Source organism: Pieris rapae, chromosome 19 (genome assembly GCF_905147795.1).
Source record: "Pieris rapae chromosome 19, ilPieRapa1.1, whole genome shotgun sequence".
NCBI classification, from domain to species: domain Eukaryota; kingdom Metazoa; phylum Arthropoda; class Insecta; order Lepidoptera; family Pieridae; genus Pieris; species Pieris rapae.
In genome coordinates, this window is record NC_059527.1 from 5,737,546 (window position 1) to 5,761,261 (window position 23,716).

Sequence of the window (23,716 nt, forward strand, 5' to 3'; positions counted from 1 at the left end):
CACTTTTTACTCCTTCGTCCTTCCTTCCTTCAATTTGACCTGTTAACGTTTAGTGATTTATAAGAAAATTATATTTGTTGTCAGCAAACATTAATTCAGATTTATTTGTACCTACAGTTTATTGGTGATTCTATTCCTAGGTTCTTAGGCCACTATAATAACATCACTTATTAATTTATATTAGGTTTTATTAAATCAAAACTTATGTATTTAATAGACCACGGATTAATATTCCCGAATAAGACAAATTGTATAACTAATTACGGTCGCAGCGACAAATCGACTGAGTGGTCAAAACTCACAAGGTAAGCAGAGCTGGGGCGCTTGTCTATCTGATGTCTTCTCTTGTGACTTGTCTAATGAAAATTGTCTATGGGAACTATCTATTGTATTTTTACTATATACAAGTTGTTGTTTGTAGTAAAAACTAATAAAAATTCTTGTCTTTATCAGATGTACGTCAAATTTTGGAAATTGCTTGTGGTCTTTGAGCCCTTAAAAATTATCATGGCAACATGATGAGCTAAAATACAGATTCGAGATATACATATATACGTTGACGGCTATTTTTGTATATAGAACATGTCATAAATATTCATATAGATTGTAATCATAATTTAACTTGATCAACGTGTTAATCTTAAAAATGCAGTTAATTAAGCGTGCGTCTGTCTTTTAACGTTAATAAAATAAAATATAATCAATAATATAATATAATAAAATAAATCATGGTGTAGTAATTTATTAAACGTAAAAAAAACAATTTTAATATCAATATATTTATCCTAACTATGAACTGAGTGTCAACTGACCGCATTCTCACTGCAATACCTGTTTGTAATTTGCAGTCTTAAAATTTTCCGTTCTGGAAAAATCAATATTAAAGTTAGCTTTGAAATTTTATAATTAATAATATTCGAATTCTTCCAGAACGATTTTATTTATTGTTATTTTAATAGAATTTGTAAATATATCTGGAGCCGCGTTAATTCAGCGGGCGTACTCAAACTAGCGTGATTTGGAACCCAAAGAATCTTTCCTTGTGTTAAGTTCCTCGGCTTTTAAAGTGTGTATCAGGAGGCTACATAAACTCACCTATAAGAACCAAATTTCAATGTCATAGATCATCTGACCGTATGTATATATAACTTTGTAAGCTTTGTAAATAAAGGGGTTTCTAATATTTTATGGAATCAAAGGAAGGAGGCATAACACGAAGCTTGCGAAATGGTACATCTTCGTAAGTACTGGAGCTCGGTAGCTCGCCTTGACCAAACATTGCCCAACTCGCAGGAAACGGAATTAGTGTCATAGGTACACCCATATCCCGTGCGGTTTAGGTGAAAGGAATTTACCGCGTAAATCTAGATTTTGAGCTTATTAAAATTTTCATATATTAAAGATTTTTTTTCTGTTTTTATATTAAGTAAACATTAATAAGTCCTTTTGAAACTCTAATAATTAATTATATGGATAAAGCTTATGATTATACAATGGATAAAGATATAAATTTTATTATAATCAACTTATCTATAACTATAACTATATAACTATATATTATCATATGAAAACAAGGGAAATATAACTTGAAGTATATTGTACATTCCTTACAGCCAGTTAATGGACAACCACTTATCTACTGTTTAATAGTAAAACGTTGTACATGATTTCCTACTGAAAGTATTACGTTAGACGTAACGTCTAATTAATCGTTAGGTTATACGCGTGTCAATAGGAAATTTGGCAACGGTCTCGTGCTAAAACGGATGCCAGGATCACGCAGTTTCCATTCCTGCATCCCGTTTACACCTTTACCATTAGAGGGGGAAGGTGGATGTTTTCGAAGGTGGTAAATCGGTGGACGTTCACATGTCCTTAGGCTGGTGGAAGGTGGTTTAGTGGCGGTCGAAGCACCGAGCCGGCCGGTCGTCCACGCCGTTTAATACACTTCTGTTGTGCAAGATATCGAAATGTTGACTATCGCTTCGGTCCTGTTTATTCTGCACTTTGCTGGTGCTGAAATACGTAAGTATTGCATGGATTGAGAAATCATTAGAGTTTTCTAGGGCTCTCAATATTCCCCATATATTTTATGTATTGATTAGAGATAAATTTTCGAAACCACGGATTTCTTGTGGTAAGAAATCTTAATAAGTTATGACAGAGAATTTAGTTTGAAATTAACTAAAACAAAAGTTGGGGTTAAAATAACAGATTGGATATAGTTCCTATTATCTATATATTTTTGAAAAAATTAGTTTAAATTATAAGTAATTTAAACAAATTTTTTGATATTGCTTCAGTTTGAGAGTCTTTTAAACGTTTATTGTATATTAAAGTTATGCTGTTATTTTATAGTATTCAGTCAGTATTACTCGCCTTTTAAGGAAAGTGATGGGTACAAAGACTCCGAAGATTCTTTTCACTTATTATTTTTGTGTCATTTCAGCGCCTTATATAAAAATATGCCATCGAGATGACCCCAATGTGGACAAGTGTATTATGAATTCTATAGAGGAATTACGACCCAAACTCAAAAAGGTAATTTAAATACATATTACTTGTTAGTGTTAATTAGGTACCATATTCCTTTTCTATTTTAATAATTTATTAAAAAAGAAAATGCGGTATTATATATAAGAAGTGATACTTTTATTATATAAAAGTCTTTTATGAGTAGTTCAACAAAAAGATATACGTTTCGACAATTTCATATTTTTAATCTGGACTACGAAATCATTGTTTTAAATAAATACTTAAAATCCCTTTTTTTGAATTTACTTGTAAAAGGTCTTAAAATTCGGAGTGTTCTTAAAATATTACTAAGACTAAGGATTGCTTTGTGGATCATTGTCTTCAGATGGTGGTCCTGGGTCGGCTCCCTTTGCATCGGGAGCTGTTGAATCGTCTCCGCTTGGAGCATCATCATTTCCCGTAGGTGAATCTTTCTGATCCGATTTGTCAGAAATGTCTTTGCTGTTTGATTCATTGCCACTTTTTGTGGAATCATTATCAGGCGATTGATCTCCATCGTCTGGAGATTTGTCATTATTTGATGAATCGGGAGAGTTGTCATTGTTTGGAGAATCATCGTTATCTGGGTTACTGCCACTATCTGGAGAGTTGTCATTGTCTGGAGAGTTATCATTGTTTGGAGAATCATCGTCATCTGGGTTTTTGCCGTTATCTGGGGAGTTGTCATTGTTTGGAGAGTTGTCATTGTCTGGAGGGTTATCATTGTTTGGAGAATTATCGTCATCTGGGTTATTGCCGTTATCTGGGGAGTTGTCATTGTTTGGAGAATCATCGTCATCTGGGTTATTGCCGTTATCTGGGGAGTTGTCATTGTTTGGAGAATCATCGTTATCTGGGGAATTGTCATTGTCTGGAGAGTTGTCATTGTTTGGAGAGTCATCGTCATCTGGGTTATTGCCGTTATCTGGGGAGTTGTCATTGTTTGGAGAATCATCGGCATCTGGGTTACCGCCATTATCTGGGGAATTGTCATTGTCTGGAGAATTGTCATTATCTGGGATGTTTGGTTGCGTTGGTTTATTACGAGGCTTTTGAGGGCCTTTTGATGGGGACGATTTTTGTGGTGAACGATTTGAAGAAGGCTTAGAAGGTGCATTTTGGTTAGATGAAGATGCTTTTGCTTTCGCTTGTCCGCCATTTGAAGAAGATGATGCAGTAGCACTTGAGTTGGATTTTGAGTTATCTGCTATAAATATGTCCTCAGTGTCCTTTATTGATCCATCTGGAGCCCTGTCTTCTTCTTTAAAGTCAGCAATAAGTTGGTTTTCTGAAGCTGACGATGAAGCAGCGGCAGCAGAATTCCCATTATTTCCATTAGCTGATGCAGTAGCGTCACTAGATGCAGCCGATCCGCCTTGGACAACGACAAGAGTCCCTCGCCGATTTGGGTCAGATGCATGATTAACCGGTTGGTCTGAATTAGGTTTAGATCTTGACCCTTGAACATCTATGATGATGTTTGTTCTTGTTCCGGGAAGTAGAGTTGGCGACTTTACTTGATTATTGCATTTGAAACATCTTGAATTTTGGCATCTATAGCAAGGTCTTTCACGTTTGTTCCCGATTGAGTACGGATACGGAACGTATTCAACGGGACTACGCAACATCGGCGGATACTTAACAGTCACGTTAGTGCGTTGGGGAACCCTGACTTGGATAACTGTGTTCTTGCGATTGCAAACACCAGCATCAGTCTGTAAGTAAACGTGTAAGCTATAAAAAATATTGTATCATAAAATTATTTCGTAACTCATTTCAGTCGTCAGTGACCTACGAAACGTAAAATATATTCTTATAAAACAGTTTTTGTACTTTTCCACATATCACAGAAATTTCTTAAAGACATATTTATGTTTTTATAAACACTTCAATAACTTGAGCTGTCTTAATGTTTAATTTTTTTTTCTTATTTAATTTTTGTTTTGTAATATTACGATCTTAAAAACATAATATCTATGTATTTAATACATCAAATCTAGTATTTTTGAAGTATTGAAAAAAAATATTGAGACTGTTCAAGATAAATTATATATAACACAGTTTTGCTCACCTGTATTATAACAATAGCTATGAAGGTGACTATCTTATACAGCTCCATATTGTCCTTTTTTGAAAAAAATACAAAATAGTTGCCTTATATACTGCGCTAGGCACTGATAGGATAACCAATGTTCGTCATTACTTCTGGTACATTGTTGAAAATTTATCAATTAAATAAAAAGCACGTAGGTTTTACGTAGTATTATGTATGTGATATGGTTTGTCAGGTGTAATGGACATGTACGTAAATAAAATCTTTGTTTACTTATTTGTCTGTTTATGTATTAAGACATTTGAGAACTATAAAACTTTACCCTTCTTTAACCCAGTTTGCGAATATTTTGTCATATTTAATTGTTAACGCAAGTTTAAGGATTCAATAGAAATACAATAGGTATTTTATTGAATTATAAATTGGCTATGTACGGTAGGTATGCTCATTTGCAGCCAATAGGTGGCGTTGACAGCCGATCTTCACGAACCTTTGACAACAGCTATTGTATTTATTAAGATAAACAAAGCATTGTTTTAATATAAAAAAATAGCGTTTGATTGCGTTGCATTACTGATTTGTTTCTAGTATTAAAAAAATAACTGAAACATACATTTTATTCTTTGACGAAGTTGTGAGAATTATCTTGTTTCATATGTAATGATATATATCACATATTGTAGACACGCGTAAAATGACTTATTACCTACTTCTGTAAATCGTTATTTTGCAAACGGAACAAAGTTGCCATTACGCATTCTTGCATAACACTGATTATTATCGAATATACATGATTTCTTTGCGTTAATTGTTATAATAGGATATCCTTTACAATTTACGAAACAACGAAGTTATTCTTTTCTGTTTAGTGACTCATTAAAACCCTTAAATGTAATGCCAAACATATCTTGACCTACTAAACCACACACCAATTAGTATATTATTTTTATAACGAATATATAACTAAAATTTTCACTAATAAATCTGAAATATGTTTTAGGAAGTTGGGAAGTTGCCTAAATTTTATTTGAACTAGATTTTTCCACAGACTTTAATAGAAAGCATATTACTTCCTAGTCCTTTTTTGGTTCAGGTTTGATTTCCGATCGAAAATAGTAAATTATATTTTTATTTCTGTGCCTAGTGGATGTAAAGGATACGGTATAATTAATACTAGACTTACGCATAAACGAGCCTTTAGCGGCCTGCAACATTAGAACTCATAAACCAAGCACTTGACCAAATAAAAGTAATAATAAAAGGGAAGTAATTACAATATATGCATTGTCCATATAAGTGTAGCTATGTTAATAGAATTTGATTATGGTACAATAAATATTGCAAACATAGTAAATTGATTTTTAAAATGAATTGGAAAGTATGTCATTGTCAGGTAAGTTTCATAAGACCGAAGCGTGTCAAGTGGGTTCAGAAGTAAACTTTTAGATTCGCACTTTATGTTTGTTTATTAAACACGTCCTTGCTTAAATGCATATAACGACGTATGACTATAACTATACTAATTTACTACGTCTTGTGCGAAAGTAGTTTTGTATATAATTTAAAGTTTACAACGCTAAGCGTATACTGCACTACTGAAGTCATAAGCTGTGAAATTTTATTTTGTTAGTCAAAACTAAATTGTTATAATTACACAGTTTAAATTACTCTTTCTGGTAAAGTGTGTAAAGCGGTGTTTAGTGTGTGTGCTTGCATGAAACAAATCAGAGAATCAACGAAAACAAAAAGATAGGACCCCAATCTATTACTTTCGTTATTAATAACCAGAATTGAATCTTTATGCCATTAGGACTTTAAGACGACAGAAAGAAAATATATAAGTTATATGCTTCTTAATCATCATTCAGAATTAGGATTAGAAGTTAGAATAATATTAAATAAGCTTCTGATTGTATTATTTCTTTATTCTTCGTAATTTTCTTTGAAAAAAAATATCATTTTTCATTATAGCTCGAGAGAGATCAGTCACATAATTGCTATTTTATTAGAGGTTCGGTTCATTATGTTTATACTGGAGAGCTTAAAGCGATTCAAGTATTGCTATTTTAATATAAAATTGAGGCTCAGTTATTATCAGTCAATAAGAAGTGTAACTATTGTTTCCAGGGTATTCCAGAGCTGGATGTGCCTGGGATTGAACCTTTGAGCCTGGGTCAGATCGCACTCGCCAGGGGACCGCAAGGTGCCAAGTTGACGGCGGTTGTCAACGATGTCAAGGTCCGGGGTCCTAGCAACTTTAAGATAACAGAATTGAAGTATGTATATATCATATCTAGAATTTTAATTTAGTGGTATTTTAAACTGTCTCGGGTCCGGCGGCGTCCGCAGAGGCGACTTATGCGTACATTTATAGACAAAGTAAGAAAACGAATAAAATATATTTCTAACACACAACATAATTCGATAACATTTTTAATATCAATTTACCTCTGGTTTGGCTAGACTTTAATATACTAAATCATTATATTGAAAAACAAATTTTTAATAGTTGACTGATAAACAAAATTACCAAAACCAAATAGTTTTTTAAATCCATATTTACTTATTTATTCAAGGTCACTACATCACTATACTACTAAATAATATATAATACTATATCTATGGTATATGCTACAAACTCGTTTAACACAAAAGTAATAAGATAAAATACTAGAAATTTTGGTTAAGCAGAAAAAAATACCAGCGCAACAGCGGCTTATCTAGTTAAACGGCGCTGATGATTCATATGTCAATTTATCTAGTTGGCTAAATATATTATAAACAATACTTTATAAAAGGGCTTAGCTATAAAGAAAATGAATTATTTATTCAAACAATACCAATTTGTTTAACAACATTAATTTTATGTTTATATTTTTCAGATCTGATTTAAACAGAAACAGATTTGATTTCAAGCTGCTGCTACCGAAATTAGAATTCGCGGGAAAATATAAAATGGACATTCAAGTACTGCTCCTGCGTCTCCAAGGAAGAGGGAACATTACAGGGTCTTTTAGTATGTATTATTCGTGTAGAACAAATTTATTTTACCCCGTAGGCCTAAATAGAAACAATGCGTCTGTTTATTTATACTTAAGGCTATTAGGTGCTTTGTCTACCTAGCGGAATGTATTAGTTTGGAATCAAATCTAAATTTATCTGAATCAGAACATTTATTCTGAAGCCACAAGGCCAACACTTCTAGTATATAGCAAATCAAACCTATATCTAATTTACATAAGTAGTTAAATCCAGTAGTTAACTGGAGTATTTTATGATAATAAAATGTTACATTACGACGCGTCTTAAGACGTTCATAAGTTTGTCCATTAAATCAACCACAAAAAACGAGTGTGTACTTATGTGCGGCAATCTTTTACGCTAAACACTAACAATAGAAATAGGTATTTAATACATTGAAAGTATTATCATAACACATTGTCTAGTTAAATAAATATAATTATCTTTATTCGATAATAAAAAATACATTTAATTATATCAATATACAATTACAAACTAAAAATATATCTAATAACTAACCTTAAAATTTAATTATTAAAAAATATTATTAAAAGGAGTCCCTTTAGGCAAGGTTCCGAAGATACTAGCAGCGTTCCCTCTTTGAATAGCTAGACTAATTCTTTGTGCGAGGTAGCTGCCAGCTCTTCGTTCTCCTGTGATGTCGACACAATTGTATTTAAATATCACAAAAAGACTTGACTTGACCATATCTAACTGCAGTGTCGGTTTTTTTGTGATGACGCGCTCATCGTCAAAATGTTTTCTCATCATTTTTCCCTAACGCACCAAATGAATTACTAATTCAAAAATTCCATCAACTACAAATGTTTTACATTTAGTCAAAATGTATCACTTCCTGTACAAAACTAGAGCAAGCACATTTCAAGTTTATTTGTGCAACGTGTGTTTCGCAAAGATTATATATTTTTTGTATCGAGATGTAGGTTAGACTGTTCATTGAGACACGAGCAATAGCCATTATGTTCTTGTAACACGTACCTATTAATAATATAATTATTGTAATTATCGCAATAGGGTGCAATGGTTGGATTGGTTGTTTATTGTAAGCCGTCAAATACAAATTATAAAAGTTTACTAGCTGTATGACCCTTACTAAGTATGGTACTCGTGTGTAATGGGTCCATGGTAAATGGCAGATAATTGATTGACATTTTTCTGTCAAAAAATATTAAGTACATCTAACAAAAATATACATTGCGTGATAATTACGTAAAAGAATATAAATAAAATAAATCCCTGGTTCTTGATTGTGGAAGTCTGAGAAAAATAATTTTACATTAAATCCATTTCATTGACCTTTAAGACGATTTAGATTTTATATGTTTTCGATTTATCTAGTCATGTATAGATTTGATCAATTTGATGGAAGTTGATTTTGTAGGAAAGAATAATATTTATTTGTTTAAAAATTTAACCAAACATGTGCCCAATTATAGTTGTTGTCACCACCAATACAGATTTGCAGCGGGCCTATAGGCCCGGCCCGTATATCGTATTAAATAACGAATGGTATACCATCGTGACGGCTTCACGTTATTCAATACACATTAGGAAATGATTGAAAACAAATTACAGACAAACGTAAAATATGAACATTAAACATGAGACAATGCAACAAAATCTCCAACCCTAGACGAGTTAGATTTACTAGTAGAATACTAGACCAGTGTCGATAATTTTTGAAACAAAAAAAAATTACAGTAGGATGAAACCCATTAGAAATGCAGGGGAATATGATCAAAATGAAAGGAAAAATAAATTACGGTCGATCCGAGTTCGGGAAGTGGGAGGGGGGTGACTTTTAAGGGGGAAAAATTGTTTATCTTGATTTCCGGCGAAACTACCAGTCCTATGGAAAAAAGTTATATGGCAAAGTTGTAGGTCATAAAAAGATCTACAACTTTAGTATTTACAATTTTTTCACATAACCTCAAAATTTAGGTGAAAAATTCAAAAAACCAAGTTTTTGGTTTTTTATTTATATCTTTTTTTAAAAGTTTTTTTTTTCTACGAAATTTGGTGAAAACTTACCTTCTTATGTCCCAAATATACTGTAATTTATTTGATTAAAAATATTTATTTTTTCGCCTCATTTTAACTTAATATCAAAAAAGCACCCTAATTTTCAATCGAAAATTCTGACGTCAAAATTTCAGCTTTTTTCAAAAAGTTTGGGGGCTTTTTGTTCGTTGAAATATCTACTTTCTGATGGTGTAAAAAAAAATATACATTACTTTAGGAAATATTATTAGAAAATGCAAAAAATTGAAAAAACCTCAAATTCGAAAATTTTCTTTTAATTATGTACAATTTTGAGGTATTTATTAAAATTTACACTGTAATTACTCAAAAAACGTAAGATTTCATGCTTCATTGATAAACGAAAAAATTGCAAATTAAAATATACTTCTATAATTAACAAACAAATAAGTTAATAAAGTTAATATTTAATAAGACATCTACAATATTTTGAAAAAGTTGTAGAATCTTCTGTAAATAATATTTGTAGATGCCTATTTATTGCTGTTTTAAGATAATTTATATACCTGATAAGAAGGTAAGTTTTCACCAAATTTCGTAGAAAAAAAAAACTTTTTAAAAAAGATATAAATAAAAAACCAAAAACTTGGTTTTTTGAATTTTTCACCTAAATTTTGAGGTTATGTGAAAAAATTGTAAATACCAAAGTTGTAGATCTTTTTATGACCTACAACTTTGCCATATAACTTTTTTCCATAGGACTGGTAGTTTCGCCGGAAATCAAGATAAACAATTTTTCCCCCTTAAAAGTCACCCCCCTCCCACTTCCCGAACTCGGATCGACCGTAATTTATTTTTCCTTTCATTTTGATCATATTCCCCTGCATTTCTAATGGGTTTCATCCTACTGTAATTTTTTTTCATTTTTTACTATTTTTGAAGGCTTCGGCACTGGTCTATACCAGGAAAAAAATTCTCGTATATTTGTGTTACCAAAATTAAGAACAATTTAATTTTACTTTCACAGAGGACTACGCCTGCAACGTAACAATGAGAGGCCACAAAGAGATAAGAGATGGAAAGGAGTACCTAAAATTTGAACCTATGAAAGTGAAACTACGGGTTGGTGATTCATCAATCTACCTGACAAATCTCTTCGACGGAGATCCAGTATTGGGACCAGCTACCAACAGGGTTATCAATGAAAACTCCCAAGTCTTCCTCTCAGAAATCAGCCCAGTCATGGAAAAAAGTCTAGCGGACATCTTTACAGAGATATCGAACAAAATAACATCGAAGTTTACGTATCAAGAATTATTCCCATAATTGTTAATTAGTTGTAAGTTTGTGATATGATGAGTATAATTTCGTTTTTAGTAAGTTTCTCCGGTCGTTTTGGACATCTGTCGGTCTTATTAGCAACTTAAGACCGAATTGGCAGGAGGATTTTTTTAAGATTACATCAGAGATTTATGTATAATTTATATGATATAGGATTATTGTTATGTTTACAATTTATAAACTCTAAAAAGTATGTTTTCTGGGTTAAAACTTCTATGATTGGAAAAACTAATCTGGTATTCAGTGAGTACATATTCATACTTGTTTATACAGTTATTTTTAAACTTATATATAGGCCTTCGTTGTCTGAATAGTAACACTGCTAATTAATATACTTTTTAAAAGTACATGATAAGTAAATTTTATCGTGACAATAAATTTGGTTTGTATAATATACGGAAATTGGTAAAGTGATATTTGTTTATTACTTGTACTCAAATACATCCATTTTATTATCAAACTTAAAATAACTTAATGATAATTTGCCAAAAACGTGATTTTGTAAATATTGCTAATATAAGGGATGTAGTGTACGGTGTACGGTGATTTGTACTGATTTAATTATAATTATTTTAAAATTATAGACTTTTATTTTATACAAGCCTTCTTTTGTTGCTACATACGATATGAACACTGTTTTTCGACCTGAACAAAACTGCTTTTGCTTTCTCACCATAAAAACATTATATTCTTAACAGGTCGAATTTTGCACTTAGCAACATATTTTTATTAATATATAAGCCATATTATAAAATATTATGAGGCTCAGCTGAAAAAGGATAACTAGATTCTGGATTCCATTAAAAGCGAAAATAAAACTGATTTGAATTTAAAGCATAACGAACTAATCATCTAGTTGACTTTAAAGAAATGTACACAGACGCTGAAATTTCTGTGACAAGGTAATATATGTATAATAGAAATAATAACACTAATAACCCAAACCTCATTATTGCAATTTGAGAGGCTGTCAGTATCTTTGTATAGTAACAGAGTATATGCCCGGTCTATCCACCGTCTATGTGGTCTCCCTCTTTTCCGTTTACACCTTGGGTAAAAGTTTAGTGATACAGTGTTGTTTCTGTTCCTTTGTATAGACCAAATAAAAAAACAGTAGGTGCAGAGAATAGCACAGTGCAGAGAGTAATGGCGGGATTTGGAGGAGGTCTTTGCCAAAAAAGGGCACATACAGACACTAGAAGAAGATTAAAATGGAAATGTTAAATGTAATGAAAAAATAATTGAAATGTAAATTATTCTCTACTTCCTCTAAATAATTATAATAAATCGTCTATATGCCAAGAATGTACCACACATTCAGATTGATTAATTACAAAGAAACGCACAATCAACCATATAAAAATAGATATGCGAATGTTAATTACTATATGTCATAAAAATATTTTTTTATAGTTGTTCTCAAAACTTATGTTCTAATTATACTATCATTGTATTTAGCTAAAGAACCTTTTAAACCTAGGCAGGACAAGTTTGAGGTAATAATTTCAATCTGGCACCGATTATCAAGTAACTAGTCGCGCTAGCTGTTACGAAATATTACCATAAAATTACTTACTTAAAGGGAAGTTACCTAAACTATCGTTTGTCACAGTTTAGTGAGCATTTAGCAAAACAATTATCATCCCATGTAGGATTTAATTTTTTATTGAATCACGAAAGTTTTTAACTTTTTCAAAGTAGAAATATTAAAAAACTAATGCCTCGTTAAGTAAATTAGTGTTTTGTTGTTTATTGTGTTAAATTTAAACAATACATATTTTAAGGCATTCAGTTTACTTTGTCCCTATTTATTATATAATTTATCTGTAATAAGCGGGTATTCGTCGGAGTGACTACTTAATGAAAAAGAAAAGTACTTAATAAAAAAAGACTACTTAATATTATAATAAAATGTACAATATTTTCTATTCTTTACCAAAGCCATTTTTTCAAAGTTTAAATTTAAAAAAATCCCCGAAACAAAAAGTTACGTGTAACAATTGTATAAACCTATTATTAACTATCATTAAACTTTATTAGCCCTGAGGATGTAACATAGATTTTATGTAAAATTTGTGTTATGTAAGTCTATTTCATCATTTGAACTAGTGTTTGTTGACAATCTTATTAATTAGGGTACGTATTTTTACGACTCCTTCGATACAAGTAAGATACTAGTTATTACTAAACTTATTACTATTATCATTATACGCATTTATTACTTCAAATTATTGCAATTTCTTTGTGCTGTGATTACTATGCTAATGTCAAAAATAACATGCATGGTCAATGGTTATATGACGTGTCATATCATAATTTATTCGTTTCACACGGTTTCATCTTACGTGTGTTTTTACCCTTCTAAAGGGAGTGTCTTCGAATGTCAGCAGTGCCTTATTTACTGATCTTTAAACTTAAAATACCTAAGCGAGGAGTACTTAATTATTAAATCGTCAACAAAGACTGGAAAGATACAACGTCTTTTTTTTGGAATGGAATCTTACTGTTGGCCTTAAGGGCTTTTACAGCTCCGCTCGGCCTGAATAGGCGGTTTTCCCGTGACTAGCGCAAGGGCGTCTCCTCTGAGACTCGAACCTCAGGTTGGGCCGTTGCGGTGGTCAATCTCCGGAAGGGCAGGACGGATTAGTCTAATCTGTTTATGACTACAATTATTATTACTGGCCGCGCGGGTTGATGTTAATTTGTCATTGGCTGTCGTTATTACTTCGTCACCTTCGAGTTACATACATACATGTATTTATAATAATTCTGATTGTAATAAAATTCTTTACTTATCAATTATTGAGATTTTTACTTTAAATTAAAACACGAACTTACTTAGCAGCTTCAGTCTATTGCTAATAAAATATAATGTTGCTTAAGTTATATATATAAATTTTAGTTACTAATTAAGCGTAAACAAAACAAGTGTCATTTAGGTTTATGAACAAATGTATAGGCTGATATTTGTTTTGTTAGCGTCGCAACCCTAGAGTGGTTTATTAATTTAGTGCAGTGCAAATGATTCCTAAAACTGGGTCACATTCCTTTAAAGTAAACATACAATCCGTTACTTACAAAGCCTGTGGTCATTCGTCCATGTAATTATTGTCTGAAGAGGAACCATCCCCACACATTATCGCTAGAAATGTGCATCATTTGCAAGGCCACCTAAGATACACGCAAGAGCATCGTTAAGATACAGATTTTATTTAAATAACTTTTTTTTCCGGTAAATAAAATGGAAAAAATCATCACACTGGAAGGCTCTATGATATAATATCAATCGTTGTTCTTTGAATTTAAAGAACCAATTTAAGTTTTATGTAATTTAAAGGCGTTTTATGCTTGTACTTTATTCCAACAATGAATTAGCGAAACAGTTATTTGTTTTATTACAAACGTTACTGATTAAATACGCATTACCCAATTTGTGAACGATTTTGAAATAAAATGAAAAGCAGGACGCAGTGCGCATATATGGCTCCATGTTTGCCACTGTATTTATAGAAATCTGTTTCTATTAATATATCAATTAAGGATTATAAAAGCTAAAATAGTTTCTTTGTAAATATATCATTATAAAATAAACAATAATTTTGTTGATAAAAAGGATCTTACCATTTCAAATAAAATTAAACGGTGGGAAATGTTTAACATATTGTACTTAAATATATACAAGATTTCCGCGAGCTAACTGCCAATTTTCCTTGAACTTGAATTCAACTCAAGACTCTACACGAAAATAAGGAATTCACGTTCAAGAGTTATTAGGGTAAAATGCAAAATCCTCCTCCTTCGGTAAAGCCGGTTAAAATATCCGATTAAACTTTTGAACGATTTCACAGGGATGTGCGGCGTGGCATATTATAATTATGTATATACTATCTTCACTGTATATACACCAGCAAAATAGCCCCGCTTATTTTACGGGTTTTACTTTATTATTTTTTGGTCACCGAAGTTCCGATTATTTTCTAAGAGAATTATACGATGTTGTGCAACGAGCTTTTGCGAGATTTTTATGTAACGATTCACGGAAACGCGGGCAATCGCGCCGCACACAATTTGTGGGTAACCCCAAACGTGAATGGAATTATTTTTATCATTATGTCATATAAATTATCGGATAATATATACAGGGCGTCCCAAAGTTGTGGGACATAGAGGAAACGTACCTTAAATATCGTAATGTTGTTAAAATCAAACAAATACTATGTTACTTAAGTTAAAGAAGAGTTATTAGTTTTTGTGCATACTTTCGATAGGCGTCATAAAACTAGGGTTATTTTTTTACATTACAGTCGGTTTGTTTCCCAGATGAAGGAAAAGTAATTTTTAGAAAATGTTTGATTGGAGAATCACTATCTTGTAAAAATAACATAAAGTCTTCTTTAAGTAAAATACCCTAACTACGATATTTAAGGTACTTTCTCTTCATGCCCCATAACTTTGGGACGCCCTGTATACCATCTTCGCTGTATTTAGCATTGATAGAAACGAAGTGACCTATTATATGTCCTGCATTTTGTTTTTATTTAGTGAAACGTCGAACATTTTCAAACTTCAAAGACATTTAATACTACGAAAATCAGTTGCTTTATCAATATGTAACACTAGTTTACTCATAGCAGTAAATATTCCTATTATAAAGATATATTTTACCAATCGTACAAAACAAGTCATACATACAGTACAGTAAATAATAATAATACCCTCTTTTATCAGTTTATATCCATATGTACTATGTAGCTTAGTTAGAGTTATCAATTCGGCCTAAACACAAAACACTCCTATAGTGATGCATGGATAGCATAAAAAGTTAGTAAGAGTGCATGCTCTGTAATCAACACATTCAGGCTACCATTAGTGCTATGCCTACCACGATGCAACAGGGATGCCACTCTTTTCTGAATAATGGTATTAAAACCGCCAGTAAGGGCCCTGGCATACACACCTAACGTACTGCAGAACTTCGGTAAGCCCAATAGCAAGCTCGAAACGTGTTGTTATACTGAATACAGAGAGCATTTTTGCCTGCTGGGTAAAAAGGGCTGCACGAGTATATGACTGACAATACTGCTTACCTCGCCAGCATAATTACCCCTTGCGGCTTGCTCTCTTCTTTCTCGCTCCACATCAGACAAATACTTAGCAACCCGTTGACACAAATCCTTCGATTCCGTCAAATTAGTGTGGCACACCCTGTGGCAAAGCGATATTAAAAAACCTTCCTTTCGCTAAACTTCAAAAGTTCATAAACAAACGTTCGCGTAATTTTCCGTGGGGTTTTACAAAGTTGTCTAAATACGGCGTTAATATATCACCGTCAAAAAGGTTTTTAATAATGAATTGTTTATTTCCAAAGAAAATGTTACATTCAGATTTATTATTTGCGATTGCGACACAATTAGCGATATTGTTAATCATAGTAATAAATGGGATGTAATATTAAAAACAGTTTAGATATTTATTATTGTTATCAAAACTTATGATCTAATAATCTTTCCTACATAAAAGCCTATAGAAACTTATAATCTTTCCTACATAAAAGCCTATAAAATTCTAATCACCGTCCCCTTGTAAGCCTTTATTATTTTATATTTATAATGATTATGGCTGACAATCTATGATATACAATGTGTATCATACTTAAACTCGAATTTAGTTTTGATTACTTTTGATTTAAATATGATTTGTAAAGGTGAACGTCAGAAGGAATTTAAATATTACAATTATTTTAGTAAACTTATAAGGAAACGGATTAAGCTTAACTTCAAAATATTTCTGACCTTTATTTTAAAATAATTAAGGGAAAACATTTGAGTAAAAGTATAAAATCCAAGGTCTATAAAACAACATTTATAATATGGTTTGTTTACTACTTTTTATTAGTATATAGTAAGTAGTAGTCTGATTATTATCAGTATATAAAACTAAAGGAATTTGTGTAATGCCTAAAATTTAGTTTTATTGTCTGTATAATGTTTTTTTAAATAGTCAAATTAATTGTTTTTAGAATTTCTGGCCTAATTACTGAAATGCGCGCCTCTAAACCCTGCAGAGAAGCGTTCAATTTGAAGCTGTATACTAAAGATTTCTTTCTGATGAAAATGCCCATCACTAACATGAACAAAATACATACAGAAATTACCTAGAGTTTTTTTATTATTGTGCCTTTTCTGCAATCAAATATTTATCTAGCTCATATAAATAGGATACTTAATTAAGACAAAGTAATACAAATTAAATTAAAAAATCTAATATAAAACAGTTTATGTTTTATATATAAATATTCGCACCTATGACTATATCCTCCAGTTACTCAATAGTATTGCGATCTCTTCATACAAATATAAGGTTCGTGGCGACTCCCGCGCACTCTGGCATACCCCTTCACCGTCGAAACCGCCTGATATAAAATGAAAGTTATATTCGCTTTATTGTTTTGTGTATTTAGTGTTTATGGCAAAATATTACGTAAGTATATTTTTCTATTTATTTCATAATAAAATAACAAAACATCCTACTCCGTAGCTTCCGGTACTGTATCGTGTCAGTCTTGTTATAATATAAATACAATACATTAATTATCAGTTTGGCAGTAGTTATACTAGTGTATAGCATGCGAACCTAAACGCTCGGGTCGTAGGTTTGAAATAAGATGCGTTTTAAAGGATTTTACTGCGTATGAGAGATGTGACATTGGTGAAAACAGGCTCGTTTAGGGGTTCTTTGTCAAGCTACCATTAAAAAGTATTTTTGGAACAAATGCAGAAATTTCAGCCTGGAACAGTTTTTGGATTCAATTATTCTCATATAGAGATTACTATTTCAAGGCATAGAAAGAAAAAAGGAATAGTAGTAGTAGCAAATAATCGTAGAATAAGTATACTAATTCTAAAAAGGTTTCACTTATAATAATAAATAATCTGAAATGGAATGTATGCGGAATACAATTATTACAATAACACCATATAAAGGATAAAATAATTATTTATGAGATTATTTACGAGATCTTAAACGGTAAGTATTTAAATATATATGTCAAATCACTGTATAATTAAACACAATTTATTAACGAACATAACACAATTTATATTATTTCTAAAAATCATTCAGCATAAACTTATCATTATTAAAAAAAAAATATTTTTAAGTCAACCACTGTCGAGCCATGGGGAGAAATTGGCTATCCCAAAAATTAGTCTGGCAAAAATCCCTGTGTATGACAATCAAGGTTAAGAATAAAAACATTAAAAAATCTTCCAACAAGACTTTTTAAAAATCGACCTACTGAAACTTATGGAAAAAAATTATCATTCTATTAATGATTATTGGCATGAAACATTATTAATATATATTTGAAACGGACTCCCAATTAACTTTGATTTAAATTCTACCTCGTACCATATTCTTGAAAATAAGTAACTGTTAATTATTTAGTAAAATGTATGATGTATTCCATCTTTGGCTATATTTTCAGTGTATTTGTTTGTAATTATTAAATATAATTTATGTTAGCTGTAGGATTACGAAATAAATAAATATGGCACTTATATATAAAGTTTTAAACTTAAGACTATATATATATAGAGATATACCTATACAAATCCATTGAAAAAATTAGATTTATATAAATCCTTTGTAAACAAACTGTTGTCAAATAAATGTTTTAGAATATGAAATTAGTATTGGCAAAGCAGATACTAGTGACATATGAGTCTTGGCGGGAAATGTCGAAACTATTGCGTTGCATTTTGACTGCAATAGATACTTTACGATTATAAAACAACTAAGTATTTTTTGATTGCTTTGAATTGAAGGCGAAGAATTAGTATTCTATAATTACAAGATATTTGTTGGAAATCTCTCTTTAATTTTTTTACATAACATAAATAAGGGTTTTGATAAATGACTTGATTTTACAGCGGATTACTTCCCTCAATGTAAGAAAAGCGATCCGCAAATCGAAAAATGCATTCTAGAGGCAATAGAAGTTTTAAGGCCAAAGTTACTAAATGGGATACCGGAAGTGAATGCACCAGCGCTCGAACCTTTCAATGTACCAACGTTGAAACTTGACAGAACGGCTACCAACCTTCGTTTAAAGGCAACTATAAAGAATATGAAAGCTTACGGCGGAAGCAACTTTAAGATAGAAAAGTTAAAGTAAGTAAACAATAAATTTTTATTTATTTTGAAAAACCTTACAGCTATAATACAAAATATTATAATAATACTATAATACAAAATATAAATCAAAACAAACAGAATGTTTGTAGAGTGTGGGTGTTTATTTGCATGTGTGTGTAACTGAAGCCTGTGTGTTGAAATCGGCTTGATTTAAGGTTTTTACATGATTAAATTATTTATTCTATTATAAATATTATTTTCTTAATTTAATTATTTCAATCACAGCCTACGTAATAAGAATGAAAATTTTCATTAATGTCATCAAAGTAATGATGGTACGAGAAAAACTATTCAAATCGTAATTAGAATTTTGATAAACAGATCAAAACTTTTAGTTAAAACAACTTGTATATAGCAAATTCTCCTCAGCAATATTTCTTTATTAAAATCACACAAGTTAATAATATCTCTAAAACTTGCACTCAGGGAGTCTATAAAATTTGTAAAAATTAAAGAATTAGTGTTTCCAAGAAACTACAATAACACTATGTCGTAACGCTCATTATGTTACGCCTCAACATACAACCAACAACAAAATAATTATCATTGTGTTAGTTTAACCCTTTTAATTTTTTTATATATTTTATGATATACGCATTGCGTTGAAAAATAAACCCTGACATGAATTTGTAACTGAATTTCTTAATTTTTAACTGCCTAAAGATCATGGTCTAGTAAAAAGTGACGTCAGAGTTTCAAGCAGGTTTATTATGAAACTGGGTTTTTTTCCAATAAAAATGATTTATTCGCACATACCTTATTTTGTTTTTAAATTCACAATGAATGAAACAAATGTGGTAAATAGTAATTTTGTATTAAATATATTATCATTTTAAGATATTTAACCGCTTCTGTGTCTGTCTTAGTAATTAACACACGTGTCAGTTCCTGGCGATGGATTTTTTGGAAAATGTTTTTATTTATTTTAAAAAGTACAGAAATGTATGTAAAGGTGAAACACATATTGGGTAATATTTCTTCGATGACATTGATTATAATAATGTCAAAATTGTACTTAAATTCAAACATAGAAATAATACATACATAAAAATAATTATTTATATCTATTAAATTAATTGGAAATAAGGTTCAGTTTAGTTAAGTTAATAAATTACAAAACTTATAAAGAGTTTTATATCGAAAGTTATCTTTTTTTATAGATTAAACCTAAATGGAAAGTATGAAGGGCAGATGAAGCTGACATTGCCGAAGCTGTCTGTGACAGCCGATTATGACGTGCGCGGCTCCAAGATCCTCACTTTGGACATTAGTGGCAAGGGGCGGTTGAGGAGTAATTTCAGTATGTATTTTTATTTCAGTATATATACATTCTAAAACAATGTGTATGCCTAAAAATACAAGGAAATATGACATCACAAATTTAACACACTTACACATACACATCAAGTACATTAGAACTTAAGCTATATCAAAAGAAAAACTAAAGAAACGGCCACAAAATAAACAAAAAACCAATTACTAATATTAACTAATAATATAAATAAAACTAAAAAGATAAAAATAACAGTAATAAACAAACAAAAATTCAAAACTTAAAATGTGTATTGAATGTAGTAATCTCAGCTGAAAGCAGGTGTACTTGGTAATGTACAATACCTTAACCTGTAGGTCATATGGAAGTTTTTTAACACATAACGATTGCTAACAAATAACTAATAAATACAAAGAAATACATTAAAGTTCATATAAACACCATCATTGATAACTCTACAAGAATAAATTATAATTCTAATATAACATTTTAGCTGGAATAACAGTAGTTGTAAAGGGTGCAGCGAAGGTGGTCGAGCGTGATGGCGTGGAGTACTTGCAGGCTGAGAAAATGGTTGCCAAACTGAAGATTGGCCATGGCCAGCTCGCTGTCGATGATACCGAAAGACCTGTTGCTGGTAAATATATATCGCAATTAATCATACTCAGATTTCATCAATAAAAGAATTTTATGAACAATTTCTATGAGATATATAAAAGCTAATAAAGTTAATTAAGAGGGCTACTTGAATTTGATCTTATCTCTACTTACCGTGAATCTTTATTTAATTAAAATTAAATATACTTAATTCCTTATAGCTACATCAGCTGCTGCCTTCTTCAATGCGAGTCCAGGAGTGGTGTTGGATATTCTGAACCCACTTATAGAAGAGAGTAGCGCAGCGATCTTCAAGGCATTCTTCAACAAGGTTCTGTCTGCCATACCCCTAAAGGAGATATTAGTTGAGGATTCTTAAGACCCTTTGGGTTTCTTGTACATATTATACTTACCTCTATATTCATAAAAATCTATAGTTCTAGTTGCACTCTTTAAGTATTCTATGTGTCTCTTTTCATCACAGCGTAAATACAATTTGGCAGAAAGAGACGAAAATACCTTAGTCAAAGAGTGCTTAGACTGATTTTTAGGAATAAGTTTCAAATATCCTGAACATTGGTACAATATTGTTTAAAAACGTGTGTTCAGAAGTTGATCACAATACTATTTTATTCAAAGTGTTGTTCTGATATGTTTTTTTAAGAATCACCTAAAGAGACAATTAATATTTATTTACGTACTGTGGTATCACCATTTTCCAATACTTGCATATATTGTATAACTTTAATGTAGGATTTATTTATTATCGTAAGGTTTTATACAAAATTTTACACCAAAGAATGTGTTTTCTATTAGAAATAAGACGTTTTGGTTATTATAATTGAAACATGTATGTTACATGTCAACCTCCATTCGTTATAAAATGTCGTTTCCCTCGCATCATTATTTCCTTGTTGTTAAGTGAATGCAATTAAGTTTAATGGGACTTCAAAAGGGTGTAATAATAAGGAAAGCTTCATATGAAAATATACCTGTTAAAATGTAAACATCTTTGCTTTAACCCTACAACGCGATTTACCCAAAAAACAAACTAGAAGTTTTGGTACAATTTGGTTGATCTAAAACATTACTAGTTACATGGCTGATAATTAGGTCTCAAACAAAGAAAACACCGAAAGATAGGGTCGTCTGTATTCCGGGCAACAAGATGTCTTGAATTAAGAGAAGATTGACAGTTGATTAATTCTTTATAAGTTTCTGACAATGTTTAACACTGGCTCGTAAGGTGAAGGAAATCGATCGATCGAAGCCGACAAATGTCACACAGAAGTATGATCACCTAATTTGCTATGAAATAAAAATGATTGAATAAAGTAAATGCCACCTAGGGTCTTGACCGGGTTATTATTATTATATATTGCAAATTGTATCTGCAAATCATACAATCAACAAATCTATTTGATGTATGATAGTAGTACCTGACAAGTGTTTTTTCATTTAACATTGAGAAACTTTTTTGTGCTTTATTAATAAAAATAATTAATAATTTCGTAGGAAAGAGCTGCTTCGGATGATGGTAATCAAGAACAACGGTCGTATTTCAGATTCAAGAAAATTTAAGACACAATTTTCGGTAACTTTTAAATTTGAGTTTACTTTCAAACAAACAAACTATTATTATGATTATTAAACAGAAACTTTCTGTGTGTGTTTAATAATCTGAAAGTAAGAAAAGCAATATCTACTAATGTAAGTACTTAATTACTATTCAAGCTAAGGTCATTAATCCTAGAGTTAATTTATGTCCTGTAGACCTTAGATCCGAGGCTAAATTACTGCCACATATGGCCTATACGAGTAACTTCAAAGTATTATAAAGGCAGAATGCCTCAGAAACCTAGATTATTCTAGTCGACAACGACAGTGAAAATGATTAGTTCAATAGTGAAGTTTTTAATGGTAGTAGTATTAAGTGTTGTTATAGCGAAACGGTTACCCCAAAATGATACCACGGATAATATGGAGGAAATTGGTAAGTTTTTGTCCACATTGTATTGAGTTCTCATGGTAATATATCTCTAATAGCAAATATGCAGTTTTAGTAGGGAATCCATAACTACATTTTAATACGCCATAATACAGTTTTATAAAATATTAAATTAAGGCTTTGATCTATAAATAATTAGATAGCTTTGAATGAAAGCAATTGATATACATGAATTGATGTAGTGAACTTTTAATTTTATTTATTTAGAAATCTGTATATAAATATCTGTATCAAGTTCTTACAATTAAACATTACAAATGGTTTAAATTTAATTAGACAGTCTTTTTCCGAAGGGTTCTTTGTGCATCATCTTAAAGCAGAGCATCTCCTCTTAACATAGACTGAGGCTTATTGTGATTTTAATAATAATAAAAAATACGTTTATTTTGGAACATAAGATCATCATAATAATAATAATAATAATAATAATAATAATTTATTTATTGCACGAATATGGTATAAAATGTCAAGGTGGTACAATTGTCAGTCGTTCGCATATTCTGCCACACACAGTGGCGCGCAAATTAATCTTAGTTTAGATTTTACATTATTAGTCAGATTCATATCAATTAAGTCAATTATCATACATAATTAAATTTATATAAATTACCATGTCTCACACAAATAATCGTTTATTGAGTAGTACGTTTTTTCTAAAAGTAATGCACTAAGTCGCTTTTTAAAGATTCTTGTCGGAAGATCTTTAAGTTCT

General features: G+C 31.0%; 3 protein-coding genes across 3 annotated transcripts; 2 read left to right on the forward strand and 1 right to left on the reverse strand.

Moving 5' to 3' along the window:
- The first annotated feature begins 1,590 nt into the window (after positions 1-1,590).
- Positions 1,591-11,509, forward strand: LOC123689995 (protein takeout-like). Its single transcript, XM_045632323.1, has 5 exons — positions 1,591-2,025; positions 2,450-2,541; positions 6,695-6,843; positions 7,450-7,583; positions 10,617-11,509. The coding sequence occupies exons 1-5, from the start codon at positions 1,971-1,973 to the stop codon at positions 10,913-10,915; spliced, it is 729 nt and encodes a 242-aa protein (XP_045488279.1). The 5' UTR covers positions 1,591-1,970; the 3' UTR covers positions 10,916-11,509.
- LOC110995263 (sporozoite surface protein 2-like) lies at positions 2,631-4,686 on the reverse strand. The gene is made up of 2 exons (XM_045632320.1): positions 4,586-4,686; positions 2,631-4,229 (listed from the first exon to the last, which is right to left on the reverse strand). The coding sequence occupies exons 1-2, from the start codon at positions 4,631-4,633 to the stop codon at positions 2,829-2,831; spliced, it is 1,449 nt and encodes a 482-aa protein (XP_045488276.1). The 5' UTR covers positions 4,634-4,686; the 3' UTR covers positions 2,631-2,828.
- Positions 11,510-17,256: 5,747 nt separating the features above from the next.
- Positions 17,257-22,003, forward strand: LOC123689994. The gene is made up of 5 exons (XM_045632322.1): positions 17,257-17,410; positions 18,862-19,102; positions 20,287-20,426; positions 20,893-21,036; positions 21,218-22,003. The coding sequence occupies exons 1-5, from the start codon at positions 17,353-17,355 to the stop codon at positions 21,373-21,375; spliced, it is 741 nt and encodes a 246-aa protein (XP_045488278.1). The 5' UTR covers positions 17,257-17,352; the 3' UTR covers positions 21,376-22,003.
- The last annotated feature ends 1,713 nt before the right edge of the window (positions 22,004-23,716 follow it).

Bases quoted from the DNA above. Each gene is read 5' to 3' on its own strand.
- LOC123689995 (XM_045632323.1), top strand. From the start codon at position 1,971: ATGTTGACTATCGCTTCGGTCCTGTTTATTCTGCACTTTGCTGGTGCT. The intron at 2,026-2,449 runs GTAAGTATTGCA...GTGTCATTTCAG, and splicing joins CTTTGCTGGTGCTGAAATAC to CGCCTTATATAAAAATATGC. The intron at 7,584-10,616 runs GTATGTATTATT...TTACTTTCACAG, and splicing joins GAACATTACAGGGTCTTTTA to AGGACTACGCCTGCAACGTA.
- LOC110995263 (XM_045632320.1), bottom strand. From the start codon at position 4,633: ATGGAGCTGTATAAGATAGTCACCTTCATAGCTATTGTTATAATACAG. The intron at 4,230-4,585 runs GTGAGCAAAACT...GTTTACTTACAG, and splicing joins TAGCTATTGTTATAATACAG to ACTGATGCTGGTGTTTGCAA.
- LOC123689994 (XM_045632322.1), top strand. From the start codon at position 17,353: ATGAAAGTTATATTCGCTTTATTGTTTTGTGTATTTAGTGTTTATGGC. The intron at 17,411-18,861 runs GTAAGTATATTT...TTGATTTTACAG, and splicing joins TGTTTATGGCAAAATATTAC to CGGATTACTTCCCTCAATGT. The intron at 19,103-20,286 runs GTAAGTAAACAA...CTTTTTTTATAG, and splicing joins TTTAAGATAGAAAAGTTAAA to ATTAAACCTAAATGGAAAGT.